Raw genomic sequence first — 21,143 nt, 5'->3', positions numbered from 1 at the left:
GTAAGTACTGTATTTTTCGGATAATTGACTCACTTTTCCTACCAAAAATATAGGAGGAAAATAAGGGGTGCATTATAATCTGAATGTAGCTTACCAGGAGGTAGAGAATTGGTGCGGGGGCTGTCCGTGTGGCTGTATGGGCGACTGGCTGTCTGGGCGGGCGGCCGGCTGCCCCTCTGTGCGGGTGGCTGGCTATGCAGATTGCCAGCTGGCTGCTTCTCTGTGTGGGCAGAAATCTGTGCGAGTGACCGTCCACCTCTCTGTGCAGCTGGCTCTTTGTGTGGGTGGCCAGCTGCCTCTCTGTGCAACCAGCCAGCTTCCTCTCGGTATGGGTGGCTCTCTGTGCAGGCGGCAGGTCGCCTCTCTCTGCGGGGCAGCTGGCTGTGCTGGCAGCCAACTGGCTGCCTCTCTGTGCAGGTTACTGACTGGCTGGCTGTGCGGGCTGCGGTGGCTGTGTGTAGCAGGGCGGTGCGGCGGGTGTCCCAGATGCTCTGGTTTCAAATGATGGCGCCCAGAGTTGGCGCATGCACAGATGGAGCTCTCTGCTCATGATCTTGTGATTAAGCTGAGAGCTCAATCTGCGCATGCACCACTCCTGGCGCCATTTCTTTGAAACCCGCACAACCAACAGAGCATCTGGGACACCCACCGCACCGGCCTGCTCCACACTGCCAGCACAGCTTCCGCTGCCAACACAGCCCGACCGCTGGCAGCACAGACCCCACCGCTGGCAGCTCAGCCCCCACCAGCACCGCCCCTACCTCCTGTGACTTTGCTTCACCACCGCTGCCACCTCCCTCCGGTAAGACAACACCGGAGTATAAGACAGGCCCCATTTTTTTTTTCTTTTTACCTTTTTTACCTTTTTTTTATCTCTAAACTTGAGGTGCATCTTATAATCCAGTGCATCTTATAAAACGAAAAATACGGTAATAAACTGTGAGGCTACATCCACATTTGATGTTATTTTTTTCCGCTTGCTTGATGGTTTTAAAAATAATAACTGGCGCTTATTTATGTTTATTTTATATCCTGAGAAAGAACCTAAAGTAAGATATTTTATCTAGTATGTCTTGTCGTTTTTGTTCCGGTTTTACTAAAACCAAGAGCATGCCGTCTGCAAAGCATGTGACTTTGATTTCTTTGTCTCCTACCCTGATACCAGAGAACCCTTTAAAATTTATTAGGTATTGATGTAAAGGTTCAATAGCTATATCGAACAATAGCGGGGACAAAGGGCACCCCTGCCTCGTTCCCTTTTATAGATGTATTGCTTTTGATATAAAGCCTGGGGTCTCTACTTTTGCCTGTGGATATACGTACAAAGCCGTAACGTAATTCCCAAAAGTTCCTTGTATATCAAATTTGTCTAAGACTATTCCCACCAAGTACCAATTTATATTGTCAAAGGCCTTTTCCGTGTCTAAGGCCAACAACGCTGGGTTTCCTCTAATCCCGCCCGGGCGCCTCATCCCATCTTGCACCGCCAGAACGGTCCTGATGTTAAACACAGCAGATCAATTTTTAATAAATCCTACCTGGTGTGTGCCTATAAGTGAGGGTAATAATATTGCCAGACGAGCCGTGAGGATTTTTGATAGAATTTTGATGTCTTGGTTTATTAAGCATATGGGCCTATACAATGCTGAGTCTCTCTTCTTTACCTTTTTTTGTGTATGACTTTTATGTACGCAAAATTCCCTGACTTTAAGAGTTTTATTCTGGAGGATGAAATTAAAGGGAACCTGTCACCAGATTTGGCAACTAGAGGCTGCGGCCACCACAAGTGGGCTCTTCTATACGGCATTCTAGAATACTATTCTATAAGAGCACAGGCAGCTGGGTAGAACGAAAAATCACTTTATAATACTCACCTAAGAGGCGGTGTGGTGCAGACTAGTCGGATGCCTGTCTTTATTCTCCGGTACTGGCTCCTCCTCATTTGGCCATCTTTGTCCTCCTTTTTTGCTGAAGTCTGGGTGCATGACGCATCCTACGTCATGCACACTAGCCAACATTGAGGTCCCGCGCAGGCCCTCAATGCCGGCTAGTTTGCATAACGTAGGATGCGTCATGCACCCAGGCTTCAGAAGAAGGAGGACAAAGATGGCCGAAAAGGAGGAGCCAGTACCGGAGAACGAAGACACCCATCCAACCAGTTTTCACCGCACAGCCCCTAGGTGAGTATTAAGTGATTTTTACGTTATACAGAGCGGCCTGGGCTCTTATATACAGTATTCTGGAATTCTGTGTATATAAGGGCTCACTGGTGGTGGCCGCAGCTTATAGTCACCAAATCTGGTGACAGGTTCCCTTTAAATACCTGTACGCAACATCTTTACTTAATATTTTGTAAAATTCTCCCGTCATTCCGTCTGGGCCCAGGGCCTTGTTATTCTTGAAACTTTTTATTACCATCCTTACTTTTCTCTAGGAAGATCTTGAAGGAAGGGGCTTGGTCGTGGATCCACACCTGCAGAAAGGCCTTAATGCCAGTTGCCGAAATAAAATGAAATAATTTACGCTCCTCTGAAGAACACATGTATTTTTCCAGGTCATAGTAACCAAAGATGGCCCATAGAGGTTAATCAGGTGTAAAATTTCTCAAATGTGTTATAGTATTTTAGCCCAGAAGGGTCGAATAACCGGGCACAACCACAAGCAATGGCATAAATTAGCTTCAGGGTGGTGGCACCTGAAACACTCAGAGGTTGTGTATAATCCCATTCTATGGCCCTTCTGAGGGGTTACATAAGATCTGTGAGCAATTTTCAATATCATTTCAAGAAAATGAGCTGATGAGAGAGATTTGTGAGCCTGATCTAGAGCTTTCAGGATAGTGATAAAGGACAAGGCAGGTCATCGTTCCGCCTTTAGGTGAGCGATAATTGAGATTGCTCATAATCCGGAGGAACATGGATAAATTTATAATCAGTGGCTATTTGGCCAGATGAGGAGAGAGGGGATAGATTTAGCAAACCATCTGAGCAGGTGTGGACTCCACTCTTGTTCAGGAAGAGTCGCCAATACTTGTGTTACGTAACTTCTACCCTGTAGGTAGTGAAACACCGGGAATGTGACAGCAGGATATATAGACTACAGCTCCTCTATTAGTACATACGGCGTTCCTCTAGATCAGGGGTCTCATACTCAGCTGGGTGTATGGGCCGCATATAGAAAAAAAAACTGAGAGGGGACGCATTCTTTGCGGGACAAAGTGATATTTTTAATGATTCCATGTTTCTTTCTATACATTTTTGTATCACTTTTTTGAACATTTTTGCTTGTTTATTATGACAAACCTGCCCTTTGTTTAGTTAAGTTTATATATAAAAAAACATTTTTAATGGCAAAAAAAATGTCATGGTTTTTGATTTTTTTTTAACATTTTATCACCTTGTTGTAATATTGTTTTACAATTAGCAGCATCATATACTAATCTTAGCCAACATCTTGTAGTAATGTCCACATGCAGCAGTAATGTCCCCCATCCGTGTGCCCTGTAATAAGGTGCTCATCCTTGTAGTATTGTGCCCTGTAGTATTATGCTCGTCCTTGTAGTATTGTGCCCATCCTTGTAGTATTGTGCCCTGTAGTATTGTGCTCATCCTTGTAGTATTGTGTCCATCCTTGTAGTATTGTACACAGTTTTATTCTTCTCTGTAGTATTGTGCCCATCCTTGTAGTATTGTGCCCTGTAGTATTGTGCCCATCCTTGTAGTATTGTGCCCATCCTTGTAGTATTGTGCCCTGTAGTACTGTGCTCATCCTTGTAGTATTGTGCTCTGTAGTATTGTGCCCATCCTTGTAGTATTGTGCTCTGTAGTACTGTGCTCATCCTTGTAGTATTGTGCTCTGTAGTATTGTGCCCATCCTTGTAGTATTGTGCTCTGTAGTACTGTGCTCATCCTTGTAGTATTGTGCTCTGTAGTATTGTGCCCATCCTTGTAGTGTTGTGCTCTGTAGTACTGTGCTCTGTAGTATTGTGCCCATCCTTCTAGTGTTGTGCTCTGTAGTACTGTGCTCTGTAGTATTGTGCCCATCCTTGTAGTGTTGTGCTCTGTAGTACTGTGCTCTGTAGTATTGTGCCCATTCTTGTATTATTGTGCTCTGTAGTATTGTGCCCATCTTTGTAGTATTGTGCCCAGTAGTATTGTGCTTATCCTTGTAGTACTGTGCCCAGTAGTACTGTGCCCTGTAGTACTGTGCTCTGTAGTACTGTGCTCTGCAGTATTGTGCCAAATCTTTAGGAATACGCAAAAAAAAAATGTCCTCACCTTTCCTCCGTTCCCTGTGTGCCCACGATCAGTGTTTCAGGCGTTTTCAATGTAGCATATTTCAGCTGCGTCCAAAACGCTGCGTTGTACAGTACAAGCAAAGTGGATGGGATTTTTAGAAATCCCGTGCCCACTGTGCATGTACGGCCTGCAGTGAAAACTGTCCTGCGGTGCGGCATTCAGAGGCTGCAGCATGTGAATTTATGCTGCGGAGTCGCTGCCCTCCTTAGGGAGAACACGGCGAGGAGACCGCAGCGCTCGGAACCCTGATCACAGGCACAAGCGCTGCGGTCTCCTGCGGAGGAGACTTGTGGCCCCGCAGGTCAGGACCCGCTGGTTAGTCTGATCGTGAGCACACACCTGCTTGTTGGTTGCGGCCCGTGACGATCGCAGCTCTATGCCCGGAGTCGGCGCCAGCACAACTTTACTTCATTTGAATCATTGGCGGTGCTGAGGAGGAGATGGCTGCTGCCCGCCAATCAGGTGCAAGGAGGTGACGTCCTACAGCGACGTGACTTCCTTGCATGTGATTGGCGGGCAGCAGCCATTGGTATAACGCGGACAGCTCCTCTGCGCGGCACTGCAAATTATTCAATTGTAGTAAAGTCCTGCTGGGGCCGACTCCAGGCACAGAGCTGCGATCATCACGGGGTCTGCGGGCCGCAGCAAGCAGCCTCAGGGGCCACATGCAGCCTGCGGGCCACGTGTTTGAGACCTCTGCTTTAGAGGGATTAAGCGTCTGATGGAAATTATACCCTGAGAATGCCAAGGATAGAAGACAGGGTGGGAGTGACCATGTTGGAAATGCGGATTACCAGTGACTGGGATAGAGAGCGACATCTGAGGAGAGAGCTGAAAATGCCGGTGTAGTTTCTGCCGTGCCCTCCCTCCATGTGGAAATCAGAAGAGGGTTTGCTCTTACTTCAACTGACAGCTCGGTGTATGTGAGGTGTAAGAGAGCGGGGAGAGCCGGCCCCGGTGTGAGGCAGCCCTCCAAGCCGTGCTGGGTGTAGCAAGACGCCCCCTCAACCAGTCCATCACCACCCGGAGCAGAGATGCTAGATTAATATCGGGGAACTTTATCCCTTCCTTTCCCTTCAACTACTGGAGCAATTTATAAGCTAATCGGGGTTTTTTGCCCTCCCAAATAAATGAGCGATATAAGTAGTTGATTCACTTTTCCTCCTTAGGGAGCCAAATAGATTGGGAGAGAGTGGAACAGATAAAGAAAACCTGGAAATTCTGTCATTTGAATGTAATTAGCTCTACCCAGATATGATAAACTGAAATGTTTCCATTTAACCAAAGTGGATTCTAAAATGTCAATATGTAAGAGGGTGACTAGCCCTCTACCGCCCCCACGTCCCCGCTGGTGACTAATGGTACTGAATGTGTTATTTGTATTAATGTGTGTTTTAATTCTTTCCTCCCTGGGTAGTATGGCTGGAAGCCAGTGGGAGTCGTGAGTCCTGGGTTCCTTAGATAGAAGGGATGGACTGGGCCATGACAGGACAGGAAGAGTTAAACAGGGAGGGACGGTCCCCAGGATAGGAGGGGATACAAGGCTTAGAAGCAGAGCAGGGCAGCAGATAGGAAGAAGCTGTTCTAGTGTAAGGAACAAGAGAAAGAGTCCAGAAGGGACAGAAGCAGAAGTGCAGGACAGTGGAGGTGACAGGGACAGGACCTAAGGATTGGAGGAAGCCCAAACCTTCACCATCCCCTGGTCCCTGCTACCGGAACAGAGACTGAAGGAAAGAGGAGGGAAGAGCAGAGTGGTAGCAAGGGCTCCATTGCAATGGGACCTAAGTCAAGGGGTGCTCCTACCGGAGGCGTCATCTGCTGGTACCTGGGGGAAAGCAGTTGCGGCGGTAAGGCAAGTGGTCTACCCATCCGTTAGCCGAGTGTGCCATCACCATGCTGGGAGAGTTAGTCACCCCACATTGGCAGTCTCAGCAAGGCTGAGCCGGATGTTAAAACCAAAGTATTTGAAGGATGATAATGTTGATGATGACTCTGTAATGAAGAAGTGGAAAATGTCTGTTGAACTGCTACACAATAAAGTTTTGCAAGTTTTACCTAGTGGTCGCCTGTTTACTAGATGCACGGGGCACGAGGCCCATGGAAGTGAACGGGACCCAGAGAGAGAACAACAGCAGCTGAGAAGTACCTCCACACCACTACCACATAACACCTACTTCACTCTGCCCCCCGTGTCTGTACTGTGTCGGGGTGGGTTGAGGACCTCTGCAAAGACCTCGCCCACGATTGCCCCTCTCCGGCGCTTTACAGATATACAGTTTGATATTAGATTTATATAATGTAGCCAGGTGCCTCGTCACATTCACTCCCAAATATATTAAAGAGCAGGTAGTCAACTGGCAGGGAGAACTTGATGCCCATAACGGCTTGGGAGGGCCTTGAAGCATCATTACCTCTGTTTTATCTCAATTAATTGTATAACCAAATAGGTGTCACAAATGTGTCAAGGCCGGCTGACAATCCAGTGGCGGCAAGTGTACCAAAATCCCAGAGATTGGCAGCTTGTGTTGTTATCTGACAGTTCCCTGTTTCTAAAGCAGCAGAGTCTAGGACCCAGGGAACCTGTCAGTTTTTTCTCTCTGTTACCAGCCTCTGACTCCCTTTATAAACCTCACTCTGGGGATATGTGGGTGCGGTTTATAGTTTGTTCCTGACTGAGCTGTGGAGAAGTCTTGTTGTTCGGTTGCTTCAGAGTTCTGTGCTTGTTGTGGCTCAGATAAGTGTTTATCTTTGCGATCTACCAGGGCTCTGGTGATAGCTGTTGTTTCCCCTGTATTGATCCCTTGTGTCCTCCTTTAGTGTCCTCCTTTAGTGATAGTGGTGTTGACGAAGAGCTCATACCCTCCATCCTTAGGGGTACTTCACACATAGCGAGATCGCTGCTGAGATCGCTGCTGAGTCACGGTTTTTGTGACCTCATTAGCGATCTCGCTGTGTGTGACACTGAGCAGCGATCTGGCCCCTGCTGTGAGATCGCTGCTCGTTACACACAGCCCTGATTCGTTTTTTTTATTGTTGCTCTCCCGCTGTGACGCACAGATCGCTGTGTGTGACAGCGAGAGTGCGACGAAATGAAGCGAGCAGAGAGCAGGAGCCAGCGTCTGGCAGCTGCGGTAATCTGTAACCAGGGTAAACATTGGGTAACCAAGGTGGTTACCCGATATTTACCTTCGTTACCAGCCTCCGCCGCTCTCACGCTGCCTGTGCTGCCGGCTCCTGCTTTCTGGACATGTAGCGGCAGTACACACCGGGTTAATTAACCCGATGTGTACTGTAGCTAGAAGAGCAGGGAGCCAGTGCTAAGCAGTGTGCGCGGCTCCCTGCTCTCTGCACATGTAGCGACGTTATGATCACTGCTGCGTCGCTGTGTTTGACAGCTAAGCAGCGATCATAACAGCGACTTACAAGGTCGCTGTTACGTCACAGAAAATGGTGACGTAACAGCGATGTCGTTGTCGCTGTCGCTATGTGTGAACCCAGCTTTACTTAGGGCCTATTTGCTAGGGTGAAATAGGGTCACAGGTATTCCAGCTCGGCCACAGGTGCAGAACATGTATAGGGTCAGTGAGGGCAATGAGGGTGAGCTGCATGGCATAGTCATGGGTCACCACTTCCCCCATTCCCTAGCTATAAGGCATTCCTTCCCCCTTCCTGTGTGTTGTCATTTATGGCCGGTATACTTTCTATCCTCGGCTGTAACAAATAGTTCACAATCTCCAGATCTCTGTCAAAGCAGGTTGCTCCTAATGGAGTAGACTTAAGGGGGCTTTACACGCTGCGACATCGCTAATGCGGAGTCGTTGGGGTCACGGAATTTGTGACGCACATCCGGCCGCATTAGCGATGTTGCTGCGTGTGACACCGATGAGCGATTTTGCATCGTTGCAAAAACGTGCAAAATCGCTCATCGGTGACATGGGGGTCCATTCTCGATTATTGTTACTGCAGCAGTAACGATGTAGTTCGTCGCTCCTGCGGCAGCACACATCGCTATGTGTGACGCCGCAGGAACGAGGAACCTCTCCTTACCTGCCTCCTGGCCGCTATGAGGAAGGAAGGAGGTGGGCGGGATGTTCCGGCCACTCATCTCCGCCCCTCCGCTTCTATTGGGCGGCCGCTCAGTGACGTCGCTGTGACGCCGCACGGACCGCCCCCATAGAAAGGAGGCGGTTCGCCGGTCACAGCGACGTCGCCGGGCATGTAAGTATGTGTGACGGGTCTGCGCGATGTTGTGCGGCACGGGCAGCGATTTGCCCGTGTCGCACAACAGATGGGGGCGGGTACCCACGCTAGCGATATCGGGACCGATATCGCAGCATGTAAAGTAGCCTTTAGTAAGAGTTGTGTTGTCTTGTATAAGTGAACCTAGGACTTGTTTAGGGTTGGGTATCATCAGTAAGATGTAATCTTCGAACGCGGCAATTTTTAACTCCCTAGAGCCAATCTTAAGTCACCAAAAGCTCATGCATAATGGACGCGCGAACCAGGGAGTGATACAATATTGCTATGGTCCTCAGTAAATAATTTTTATTGCGAAATCCAAAAACACACACAATAATGATTAAAATCAATTAAAACATACAATTATCAAAACCACGTCCCCCATGGATGGAATAAGGGGGGTATGACCATGTATAAAAGTACAAAAGGATGCAGCAGTAATCCCAATTGAGAAATGGTAATGTAACAAGCTTCTCAAGATGTATGCAATTGAATAAATATCTATAGAACGTGCCTATCAATGCTTTAAATAAATGTCAGTATCAATTGCAAATATTTGTTACAAGATATAAGTCCTACTACCCATCAAAGTACTGGGGCTACATAGCAAAGGGTTACCTGATCAGAGCCAAAAGTACTACCATATGTCCAAGGATAGATGCGTCACCTTGGTGTACACAACAAAGTAACATCAATAAATAAACACTATTAACACATCATCATACAGGATAAGTGAGTATAAGGGTACCGTCACACTTTAGCGACGCTCCAGCGATCCCACCAGCGATCTGACCTGGTCAGGATTGCTGCTGCGTCGCTACATGGTCACTGGTGAGCTGTCAAACAGGCAGATCTCACCAGCAACCAGTGACCAGCCCCCAGCCAGCAGCAACGCGTGGAAGCGATGCTGCGCTTGGTAACCAAGGTAAATATCGGGTAACCAAGCAAAGCACTTCCCTTGGTTACCCGATATTTACCTTGGTTACCAGCGCACACCGCTTAGCGCTGGCTCCCTGCACTCCTAGCCAGAGTACACATCGGGTTAATAAGCAAACCGCTGTACTTATTTACCCGATGTGTACTCCAGCTACGTGTGCAGGGAGCAGGTAGCCGGAACTGGCAGCCTGAGAGCAGAGGACGCTAGTAACCAAGGTAAATATCGGGTAACCAAGCAAAGGGCTTCGCTTGGTTACCTGATATTTATCTTAATTACAGCTTACCGCAGGCTGCCAGACGCCGGCTCCCTGCTCCCTGCACATTCAGATCATTGCTCTCTCGCTGTCACACACAGCAATGTGTGCTTCACAGCGGGAGAGCTGTCTGACTCTGTCTCCCTGACCCTCAATGTGTTTTGTGGCCCCGGCCCCGTTCTCTCCTCTGTACCTTTGTGTCCTCTCGGCTTCTGACTTGTTCTCTGATCACGGCTCTGCTCCTCTTCTGTACCTGACGTTACGTCACCGTCTTGCACATGACCTCGGATTCTCTTGTTCCTTTGTACTGACGTGACCTCCCGGCTTCTGACACTCGGCTTGATTGACTACACTGCAGACTGTCCCCACCTTGGTACTAGTGACCCCTGGCAGGCAAGCGCCTCACTACACTTAGGAACTCTACACCATTCCAGTGTACCTGCGTCCCCTGGTGGTGAGCGTTACAACTAGGCAGTGTGTCTGCAAACAGGGTAGATTGTAAGGGGACTCAGAGTCCGTGAGGTATCCTTTGGGTCTTATGATATTCTGTCAAGGTTGTGCAATGTAGTTCAAGTGCTACTTGCTTTCTGAGAAACTCCTCATAGTCACTGGTCCGTGTCTCTTCAGCCGGAATAGACAAAAAAGTACTAGATGAGGTAACCTTGGATAGGATGGACTGTAGTAAAAGTCAAAAATCGAAAAATAGTATCCGGGCACACATATGATAGGAAGCAAAAATAGAAAAACTGTAGTTTTTTTATGCTATTTATTGGTGCAAAAGACAAGTTTCAAACGTTTCGGCCCTGATCCTGGGCCTTTGTCAAGGAAATGGATCTATGTGATACAATAAACACAAATATTTACAAGGGAAACAATTTTTTCCAAATTAACATGAGATGTCAGTATATCATACAATTTAGTAGGAGAAAACTATATGATCCTTAAAGGGAACCTGTCATCAGAAATTTAGCTATAAACCTAAAAGTTCCCCCTTCTGCAGCTCCTGGGCTGCATTCTAGCAAGGTTCCTCTAGTTTTTCTGGCCCCTTTTATACCAAAATAAACACTTTTCGTAAATCATTCATGGGGGCGGGCTGCCTGGTGTCCGTTACTGTCGTCCTGCCGATTTACGCCGCCCCCGAACGCTGAATTTCAAACCTCAGGACGCCGCCCCTGGGCGCCTGAGGTCCCGCGCATGCGCTGTGCGACTGTAGCGGGACTGTGCACGGCGTGCACGTGTGACCGCTGGTGACGTTTTGTGTAGGCACGAGGTTATGGGCGGTGCTGTGAGTGTCATCAGCAAGTGCCGCCCATAACCTCGTGACCGCACTTTCCCCTCTTCCTCCAGCGTTCTGCGCAAGCGCTCGCTGGCCAGATGACCGACGTCACCTCCTTCCCATCTTGCCCTGCAGCAGGAAATAGATGGGAGGAGCGAACGGAGCAGGATACCATAGCTAACGGGGATACGCGGCGAGCATCTGAGAGGAAGAGGAGAAAGTGCGGTCACGAGGTTATGGGCGGCACTTGCTGATGACACTCACAGCACCGTCCATAACCTCGTCAGTGCGCAAAACGTCACCAGCGGTCACACGTGCACGCAGTGCACAGTCCCGCTACAGTCGCACAGCGCATGCGCGGGACCCCGGGCGCCCTGGGGCGGTGTCCTGAGGTTTGAAATTCAGCGTTCGGGGGCGGTGTAAATCGGCAGGACAGTAACGGGCACGAGGCAGCCCGGCCCCATGGACGATTTACGAAATTTGCATACGAAAAGGTACAACTTTATAAAGTGTTTATTTTGGTATAAAAGGGGCCAGAAAAACTAGAGGAACCTTGCTAGAATGCAGCCCAGGAGCTGCAGAAGGGGTAACTTTTAGGTTTATAGCTAAATTTCTGATGACAGGTTCCCTTTAAGAATCGAGGTAAGTCCCCCATCCATCAATCAAGTATAGAGGCATCGGAGCATATACCTATGCAACCAAATGTAGGCAGACGTGTGGTCACTTGTGCATAATGCTACAGGACATGCGCACACTGCAGTTTGTGATACACACAAACTGCAACCAAAACTGCAATCAAAACTGCACCTTGTCATAGAGAGCCTGGAAATGTAAAAAAACCCCCCACTTGTAATGTAATGTAGGAGCGTTTCTGATGCGTTTTTGGTGCGTTTTTGTTAATGCAATTTTTAATGGAGAAACAAAATATAATAGTATAGGATAATGGATAGATAGCTAGAATAGATGAATAAATAGAAAAAATAGAAAGAATAGATGGATAGATAGATGGATAGATAGATAAGTAGAACATATAGAATAGATAGAAAGAAAGAACATATAGAGTAATAAGAAAGAACAGAATAGATAGAAAGAAACAACAGAATAGCTCAATAGAGGGATAGTTAGCTTGGTTAGCTGTTTTTTTTTTTTTTTTTTTATTTAATTTTTTTTTTTGTTTGTAAAAAAAATGATGCGGGGTCCCTCCCATTTTTCATATCCAGCACAGGAACAGCAGCAGCTGTGGGCTGCAACCCTCAGCTATCTGCTGTACCTTGGCTGGTTATGAAAAATTGAGGGGATCCCATACTTTAAGTATTTGATTTATTTATTTATTTATTTTTTAAATGACGTGGGGTCACCCCAATTTTTCTAAAACCAGCCAAGGTACAGCAGACAACTGGGAGCTGATATTATTAGGGTGGGAAGGGCCATGGTTACTTGGCCCTTTCCAGCCTAACAATAGCAGCACACAGCCGCCCTAGAAGCGGCGCAGCCATAAGAGTCGCCAATTCTGGCGCTGAACACTGCTCTTTCCGTTGCCCTGGTGCGATGGTAATCAAGGTAATAAGGAGTTCATGGCAGCCCATAGCTGCCACTAAGTCCTAGATTAGTGATGGCTGTCGTCTATGAGACCCCACCCCAATCACTAATCTGTAAGTGAAAATAAATAAACACAAACACCCTAAAAATCCTTTGTTTGGAATAAAATACAAAAAGCACCCTCTTCCACCACTTTTTTAACTCCAAACACCCCTGCAGGTCCGAAGTAATCCACACAAGGTCCTACGGCGATTCAGCTCTACTACATCCCTGTCCTGTCACAGTGAGCAGCCATAGAGCATGACTGCCAGCTATGAGTGCAGACAGAGCCGCGCAATCAGAATGAACTTGGGTGAACAAGTGACGTCACAGCTATGGGCCCCGCAGTACGGCGTGTGTCGCAGCAGTGATGTCATGGGTTCACCGCTGTGAGATACAGGCCGTAACTGAAGTGAGCCGCGCTATCAGTGGTGACATCACTCAGGTGAGTCCTCCACCTGCAGCTCACTTCAGTCACGACTTGATTTGCGGTCTCAGGTGGAGGACTTCAGCTGTAACCTGAAATCACCTGAGTGACGGCACCACTGATCGCATAGCTCACTTCAGTCAATCAGGTTGTTTGCTGTCACAGGTGGAGGACTCCAGCTGTGGCTGCGGCTAACCTGAGTAATGTCACCGCAGATAGCACAACTTATTTTCAGTTGCTGGGCAGAGCTCACAGCGGGCAGTCTTTTTCTATGGTGCTCACTGTGACCCTCAGATGTAGCAGTACTGAAAGCGTCGTGGGAGCTCGTATGGATTACGTCAGACCTTGAGGGGTGTTTAGTGGGTTAATAAAGTGGTGAAAGAGGGTGCTTTTTGTCTTTTATTTCAAATAAAGGATTGGATTTTTTTTTGTGCTTGTGTTTATTTACTTTCACTTATAGATCAGTAATGGGTAGTGATGGGCGATTCACCCCCCCCCCCCCGATGGTCGGGATCGAGAGCCTCGCCCAAATGTTTTGTAAAGATTGAGATCTGGATCGAGATAACGCGAACTTGCGTCCGATCACCAAACTTGGGCTTTACAGTTATGGGGTGAGGCGGGGGGGGCTGTAAAATAATAATATTTACTCCTTTATATAGCGCTAGTGATTCCACAGCACTTTACATACATGGAAAACACTGTCCCCATTGGGGCTCACAATCTAAAGTCCTTATCAGTATGTCTTTGAAGTCTGGGAGGAAACCAGAGAACCTGGAGGAAACCCACGCAAACACAGGAAGAACATAGAAACTCCTTGCAGTTGTTGTCCTTGGTAGGATTTGAACCCAGGACCCCTGCGCTGCAAGACTGCAGTGCTAACCACTGAGCCACCGTTTGTATATATATAGAATATAGTTAATAATAATAAACATTGCCATTATAATTACAGGTCAGGCAACGCGTCCTGCAGGCTCTGTCTCCTGGCCGCTTCTGCTTCCGAGTCCAATCATTACTGTGCCCCCGGGTTAAAGGACCTTCCGTGGCGTTATAGCCATGTGAACAGTCTGGTGTGAATGTTGTACAGACATTGGCTTACAGACTGGTCACATGGCTATGACGTCATCAAAGGTCCTATTAACGGAACTTTGACTGTCACTGTGCGAGTGTCGCATCACATCACAGCGCACAATCTCCCTACAGGAGCAGTTAGCTGCATGTATTTCCATGTAGCTGAGGCGCTCCTGTCCTGAGAGCGACAGACCATGATACAATGCGACACACAAGTGCAATCATACCCTCACTGTCAGCCTGCTTCTCGCTCTGTATAGAGCGATGTAACAGAGCTGACAATGCTCTCTTTGCTTCTCTCTCTGTAGAGCCGCTTGTCTGTACAGAGTGATGAAGCAGAGCTAACATTGCTGTCCCTGTGAACTACGTCAGACTAAGGATTTTTTTTATAAAAAAGATGGAGTCTCTAAATTTTTTTGTTTTATTTCTAATAAAAAAATGTTTCTATATGTTGTGTTTTTTTTTTTTTTACTGTTTACCAGAAATTCATGGTGGCCATGTCTAATTTGGCATGACACCATGAACGTGGGTCTCCCCAGACTGAGAATACCAGCCCTTTATCTGTGCTGGGTATCATAATTTGGGGGGGACCCTACGTCATTTGTTCTATTTATTTTTATACCACGATACTGACCTGCAGACAGCGCCTGTGATTGGTTGCAGGCAGATGCTGTCAGACAGGCTGGGGGCGCATCTAACTGCAACCAATCACAGATGCCAGGCCGGCCGGTGGGCGGGGAAAGCACTGCATATGGATGAGCAATGATGAGCGGCCCAGGGAGTGAAGAAGCGGCCGCAGGAGCAGTGTACAGCCATCACGGAGATTTGGTAAGGATGAAGCGCTCGCTTCATTCTTATTTTCTTTAATTTTCCTTTATTTTTTTAATTTCTCGAGTGCCGGATGACCCCCTTCCAGATATATCCTCCTCAAGATGTCTTCCTATAAGTTGGGGCCCCTCTTTATTTTTTTTGTTGGAATTCTCAAGAAAATTGTTACGGTCGCCGAGGGGCAGCGAGCATCCGGGAGTGGACCCACCAGACCGTGCACTGGACTCCCCCGATGGTGCAACCAGCAGTGAATTCCTATACAGGGACTGTGTGGTGCATCAAAAGGAAGGCCTAAATTCACGGCAGTTGGGGACCTGTAAACATAATCTCTTAATGTCCGATATTGGAGTACTTAATTGCAGCAGCACAGAGATGGTGGCACAGCGGTGAAGGCTAAGATGTGGTGGCACAGCGGTGAAGACTCAGAGGTGGCGGCACAGCGGTGAAGACTCAGAGGTGGCATCACAGCGGTGAAGACTCAGATGTGGCGGCACAGCGGTGAAAACTCAGATGTGGCGGCACAGCGGTGAAGACTCAGAGGTGGCAGCACAGCGGTGAAGACTCAGAGGTGGCAGCACAGCGGTGAAGACTCAGAGGTGGCAGCACAGCGGTGAAGACTCAGATGTGGCGGCACAGCGGTGAAGACTCAGATGTGGCGGCACAGCGGTGATGGCTCTGGCATGTCGGCACAAGGGTAGAGGCTCTGATGTGGTGGCACAGCGGTGATGGCTCATGCGTGTCGGCACAGAGGTGATAGAGAGCAGGCTCTAAGATGAGACAGAGGTTAGATACACAAGATTGGTACAAGGACTTGACACAGTAGCGTACAGGGACCTAAGAACTAGCAATGCACTATAGGCAATGATCCTCAGGCGCCTTCTGTCAGGAGAGACGCATTTAAATACCTTTAGGGCAACAGGTGACCTATGAAATTCTTTCCGGGGAATGGGATGCCGGCCCTCTAAGAAAGGAGGCGTGGCCACAGGCGAAGACTAAGGGGATGCACTGAAGGCCTGTGTGTGGCCAGGAAGCAGGGAAGGCTGTGGCACACCCCGGGGCAGGAGAAAGGAGCGTGGAAGCACTGGGCAGGAGAGGAGAGCAGCAACCCCGTCGAGGCCTGGGAGCAGGAGTGTGTCAGGATGCCGTGCTGGGACTGAGCATGGAGCATATGGGGCCAAGAGACAGGTGAGGAGAAGGGCACCCCCTCTGGTGACTGGGAGCAGGAGCGCCGGCAGGAACCAGACACTACACAAATTAATGCCATATCCTACAAGCTTAAGCTTCTGGCCTCCTTATCCCCAATTCCTTCCCCGTGGCTCTCCTCAAACCTGTCATCTGGAGCCGCTACTTCAAGAATCCTGGTACCCTGCCCTTACTAGTCAGCATAGTGGATATCATTGAGGTAAAAAACATCCTGGTCATGAAAAAGGTGAGAGGTAAAACCCTTGTCCTAGAAAACTGGAAGGTTTTTTTGTCCTGAGGAAAGATCGTTTGAGCCTAACGAGGATATTAATGTCTATCTTATTCTGAAAAGATTCCTTTCAGGCTTGGAAAAGAGGAAGCGTAAAGGGGGTACTGCATACCTCCCAACATTTAAAGATGAGAAAGAGGGACAAAGTATGCGGCATGCAAGGCAATTTTAAGCCACGCCCCTAACCACACCCATTTTGCAATCTGTCACGCCCACATCCAATCCTTTTCAGCACTGCTGATCACATTGTATAAGGCTGCGTGCCCACGATCAGTATTTGCAGTATTTTGGATGTAGCGTGTTTTTGCTGTGTCTAAAACGCTGCATTGTACAGTACAAGCACAGTGGAGGGATTTCTAAAAATCTCGTGCCCACTGTGCTTGTTTTTTCTGCAGCAAACACTGACCTGCGGAGCGTCTTTCCAGACTGCAGCATATCAATTGTTTGCTGCAGTTGCATGCATCCTCCATGGGGAGAACACAGCAGGAGACCGCAGCGCACTGAACCCTGATCGTGGGCACAGGCAGCTGTGGTCTCCTGCGTTCTCCTGCGGAGGAGACGTGCAGCCTCGCAGGTCAGGACCCACTGCCTCCAGGACACAGTGAGTTCTGATCGTGGGCACAGACAGCTGCGGTCTCCTGCGGAGGAGACGTGCAGCCCCGCAGGTCAGGACCCGCTGCCTCCAGGACACAGTGAGTCCTGATCATGGGCACAGGCATACGCACATATACAGTACATATTTGAAGACAAATTCCCTAAAATACATATAAACAGACAAATCTATACACAGTCATCTGCACTGATATACATAGATATATACATCATACATATACACACATTGGAGGTAATAATAAGGGGAAGCTGGCAGCAGCCGCACTCACCTACCCCGCTTGTCTCTATCACAGCTCCTCCTTGGCATGTGATCACTTGGCATCACTTTAACAGACCTAGCCACGCACAGTGCACACTGACACCACTGTGTATGTATCACAAGGGAGGATGGGGGTTTTATATACTAATATATATATACACACTGTATATATATACAGTATATACAGCACAGAAGGGGCTGGGGGCTACAATATATACAACACAGGAGGGGCTGGGGGCTACAGTATATACATCACAGGAGGGGCTGGGGGTTACAGTATATGCATCACAGGAGGGGCTGGGGGCTACAGTATATACAGCACAGGAGGGGCTGGGGGCTACAGTATATACAACACAGGAGGGGCTGGGGGTTACAGTATATACATCACAGGAGGGGCTGGGGGTTACAGTATATGCATCACAGGAGGGCCTGGGGGCTACAGTATATACAGCACAGGAGGGGCTGGGGGCTACAGTATATACAACACAGGAGGGGCTGGGGGTTACAGTATATACATCACAGGAGGGGCTGGGGGCTATAGTATATACAGCACAGGAGGGGCTGGGGGCTACAGTATATACATCACAGGAGGAGCTGGGGTTATAGTATATAAATCACAGGAGGGTCTTGGGGCATAGACAGTACTTGAGGGGGCATAAATATTAGGCCTGTTTCAGATGTCAGTGATTCTGGTATGTATGTGCTAGTTTTTATACGTACCAGAATCACTGACCTATGCAGACCCATCATAATCAATGGGTCTGCACACACATCAGTGATTTTTCACTGACCGTGTTTCCGTGCGGCGTACATGCGTATCCGTGATTGCCGCACAGAAACATGTCCGTTTTTTTCTGCCATCACTGATGTCCCACGGACCACACTATGGTGTGATCCGTGAAACACGTACCAGAAATACACGGACATTTAAAATAAAAAGCTTTTTCAACTCACCTTCTCCAGCGATGCTGAGTTCGGCAGCTGCTCTCTGCTTCTTCCTGCCCGGCTCATTATGGCATGCATATTCATTTATGCAGCCAGAGCCGACCCGGAAGTAGCTGCAGAGGTGAGAGAGCGGTGCCTGGGTGCTGAATCGCGGGACTCTTCAGCACCACGGATGTGCAATCACGGAGTACGGATCAGGTATCACGGATTGCACATGGACAACCACTGTGTGCTGTGAATCACGGAGTATGAAGGGACATATGCGTGTTTAACACGTCAGTGAAGAACGTCTGTGTTTTTCACTGAGGGGCATACACGTTACTATGGGGTATACACATTACTGGGGGAAATACACTTTACTTTGGGGCATACAAATTACTGGTAGCATAGATATTACTAAGGGGCATATAGCTCTGGTGTTGGGGCTTATACAGCTCTGGGGGCACATACAGCTCCGATGGGGGGAAAGGGGGCATACAAATCTGGTGTGGGGGCTGGGGGGCACACAGATCTGGTGAGGGGGGGGGGCTGGAGGCATATAGCTCTGGTGAGGAGAGGGCTGCTGGGGCATACAGATCTGGTGAGGGGGGCTGGGATACATATCTGGTGGGAGGGGCCTGGAGGCATACAGAGCTGGGGGGCATATAGATCTGGTGTGGGGGCTAAGGGGCATACAAATCTGGTGTGGGGGCTGGGGGGTATACAAATCTGGTGTGGGGGCTGGGGGGCATACAGATCTGGTGAGGGGGGGGTGGCTGGAGGCATATAGCTCTGGTGAGGAGAGGGCTGCTGGGGCATACAGATTTGGTGAGGAGGGGGTTGGGGCATACAGCTTTGGGTAGGTGGGGGGGGGTCACATGCAGCGTTCCTTGGTGTTGCAGCTCCTCTTCCTCCAGTCTCTTCATCTGTGGACAGAGCTCAGCATGTTGCTCAGTAGCTCGCCCACAGATGCACATCCGTACACAAGCAGCCCAGCTGAGAGCAGTGCACGCTGAGCTGCAGGTGCCGATTTAAAGCGCCGGCAGCCAGGAAATAAGAATTATTCTTACCGTTAATTCGGTTTCTAGGACCTTCCACGACAGCATAGGAGGTTGTCTCTCCACGCCCTAATTGGGACAGGAAGTACGAGAGGTTTAAAAGGACCCTCCCACCTCCCACAGCCAGTGTCTTACAAAGAACCCACAGCAATGAGAAGTACTACATATCCATGAAGAAATGAATACAATAGCGGGAGGGAATTACCTGCTGTCGTGGAAGGTCCTAGAAACCGAATTAACGGTAAGAATAATTCTTATTTCTCTAGTCCCTTCCACGACAGCATAGGAGGAATACCAAAGAATTGATACCTAGGGGGGGACCACAGCCTGCAGGACCTTCCTGCCAAAAGCCAAATCCCTGTTGGAATCCAGATCCAAACGATAACACAGCACAACAATGATTTTGCTACTGAGGGTAAAACATGTGTTCTTTACTAATTTGAACATGCTGATTCCAAATATGAACTCAGAATTTGCACAGCACGTCCAGATTTTGAGTTATACTTAGAAAAGGCCATATTCTTACACTTATTCGTTGACCTCCCCGGACCTATCCGGGCATGTCCAGACAGGTATGGGAGCTGATATCAGCACTAACCAGTTATGGCTATATGTAGGGAGTGCTGACACCAGATTTACAGACAACTGTTGGACAGTGTTCAATAAAGTTTTCTTTTAAAGCTAGTAGTGCGATTTATCTGGATTACAATGAATAGCTATGTCATACTATGTCATGGAAAATGGTGTCTACTTCTGTACTGTTGTGAATGGGCTTATGCTAGAGTTGGGTTGTAGACATTTTCCAGATCAATGGAGACTGTTCATAGACTCTAGTAAAGCAAGCTTGAAAGCTGTTCTGTTGCACAATGGCAATGAAAAGCCATCTGTCCCCATTGCACATGCGGTTGGAATGAAAGAGACCTATGCTTCTATGCAGATCATTCTGAAATTGATTAAATATTCATAACATCAATGGAACATTTGTGCTGACCTCAAAGTTGTTGCACTAGTCCTTGGTTTGCAGTTAGGTTACACTAAGCATATGTGCTTTCTGTGCCTATGGAACAGTCGAGATGACAACAACCATTATAAAATTAAACGGTGGCCCAATAGAGATGAACATAAGATTGTTAAGCACAATGTTCAACACGAATCACTTGTCGATCCACTTAAAGTTTATCTTCCACCTCTTCACATTAAACTAGGACTAATGAAAAATTTTGTAGTAGCAATGGATCGTCAAGGGAATGGATTTAAGTATCTGAAGGAAAAGTTTAGTGCATTGAAAACTGAGGCCAAACTCAAAGCAGGAATCTTTATTGGTCCTGAAATCCACCAACTAATCCATGATGAAATCTTCAAGAAAGATTTCTTAAGCTACTATAAGTGATTTTTAAGTTTTTTGGTTTATTTACCTATACTTCTTTTTCAATAAAAATGATAATACATGTTGTGAAACTGTGGGACATAACGATTCTGTATCTTTATTAATTGCTTATTTTAATTTTCACAAAAATTGGAATAACTTAATATCCTGACGTGCTACAAAAAAACTAACTTCAGATTTGGATTCAGCGCATTCGATTTAGTATAGCGCACATGGTTTTTGCCAAGTAGCAGACAAAAAGTGTTTATTTGTTGTGCTGTGTAATGCTTCGTGAACGTATGGAGGGAAGACCATGTAGCCGCCTTGCAAATCTGCTCAGGAGAAGCCCCTGCCCGTTCAGCCCAGGAGGCAGAGGTAGCCCTGGTGGAGTGCGCCGTAAACCCGGTAGGGGGAGAGAGATGCTGAGCGAGGTAGGCGTCTCTAATTGCCCGCACAATCCAGTTGGCGACGGTACTCTTAGCCACCTTCCTGCCCTTATTTCGACCAAAGGGCTGGATGAACAGGTTATGATCAAGGCGCCAAGGAGCA

General features: G+C 48.0%; 1 protein-coding gene across 3 annotated transcripts in view; it reads left to right on the top strand.

The window, feature by feature from the left end:
* The window catches only part of LOC142256078 (protein kinase C delta type-like), a 211,222-nt gene that overhangs the window by 163,545 nt on the left and 26,534 nt on the right, over nt 1–21,143 (top strand). For 2 of the 3 annotated variants that reach the window (XR_012727479.1, XM_075327587.1), the window contains exon 1: nt 19,370–19,469. The exons of the other annotated variant lie outside the window; for it this stretch is intronic. Coding sequence is in view for 1 of the 2 variants with exons in the window: in XM_075327587.1 (XP_075183702.1) it covers nt 19,407–19,469 (63 nt within the window). In the remaining variant the exon portion in view is untranslated. Of the gene's footprint in view, nt 1–19,369; nt 19,470–21,143 lie in introns of those variants that run through there. 3 annotated transcript variants of the gene reach the window in all.

The sequence above is a fragment of the Anomaloglossus baeobatrachus genome, chromosome 11 (genome assembly GCF_048569485.1).
Source record: "Anomaloglossus baeobatrachus isolate aAnoBae1 chromosome 11, aAnoBae1.hap1, whole genome shotgun sequence".
Classification (NCBI taxonomy): Eukaryota; Metazoa; Chordata; class Amphibia; order Anura; family Aromobatidae; genus Anomaloglossus; species Anomaloglossus baeobatrachus.
The sequence above is the reverse complement of the archived record's forward strand: the minus strand, read 5'-3'. Positions and strand labels throughout refer to the sequence as shown.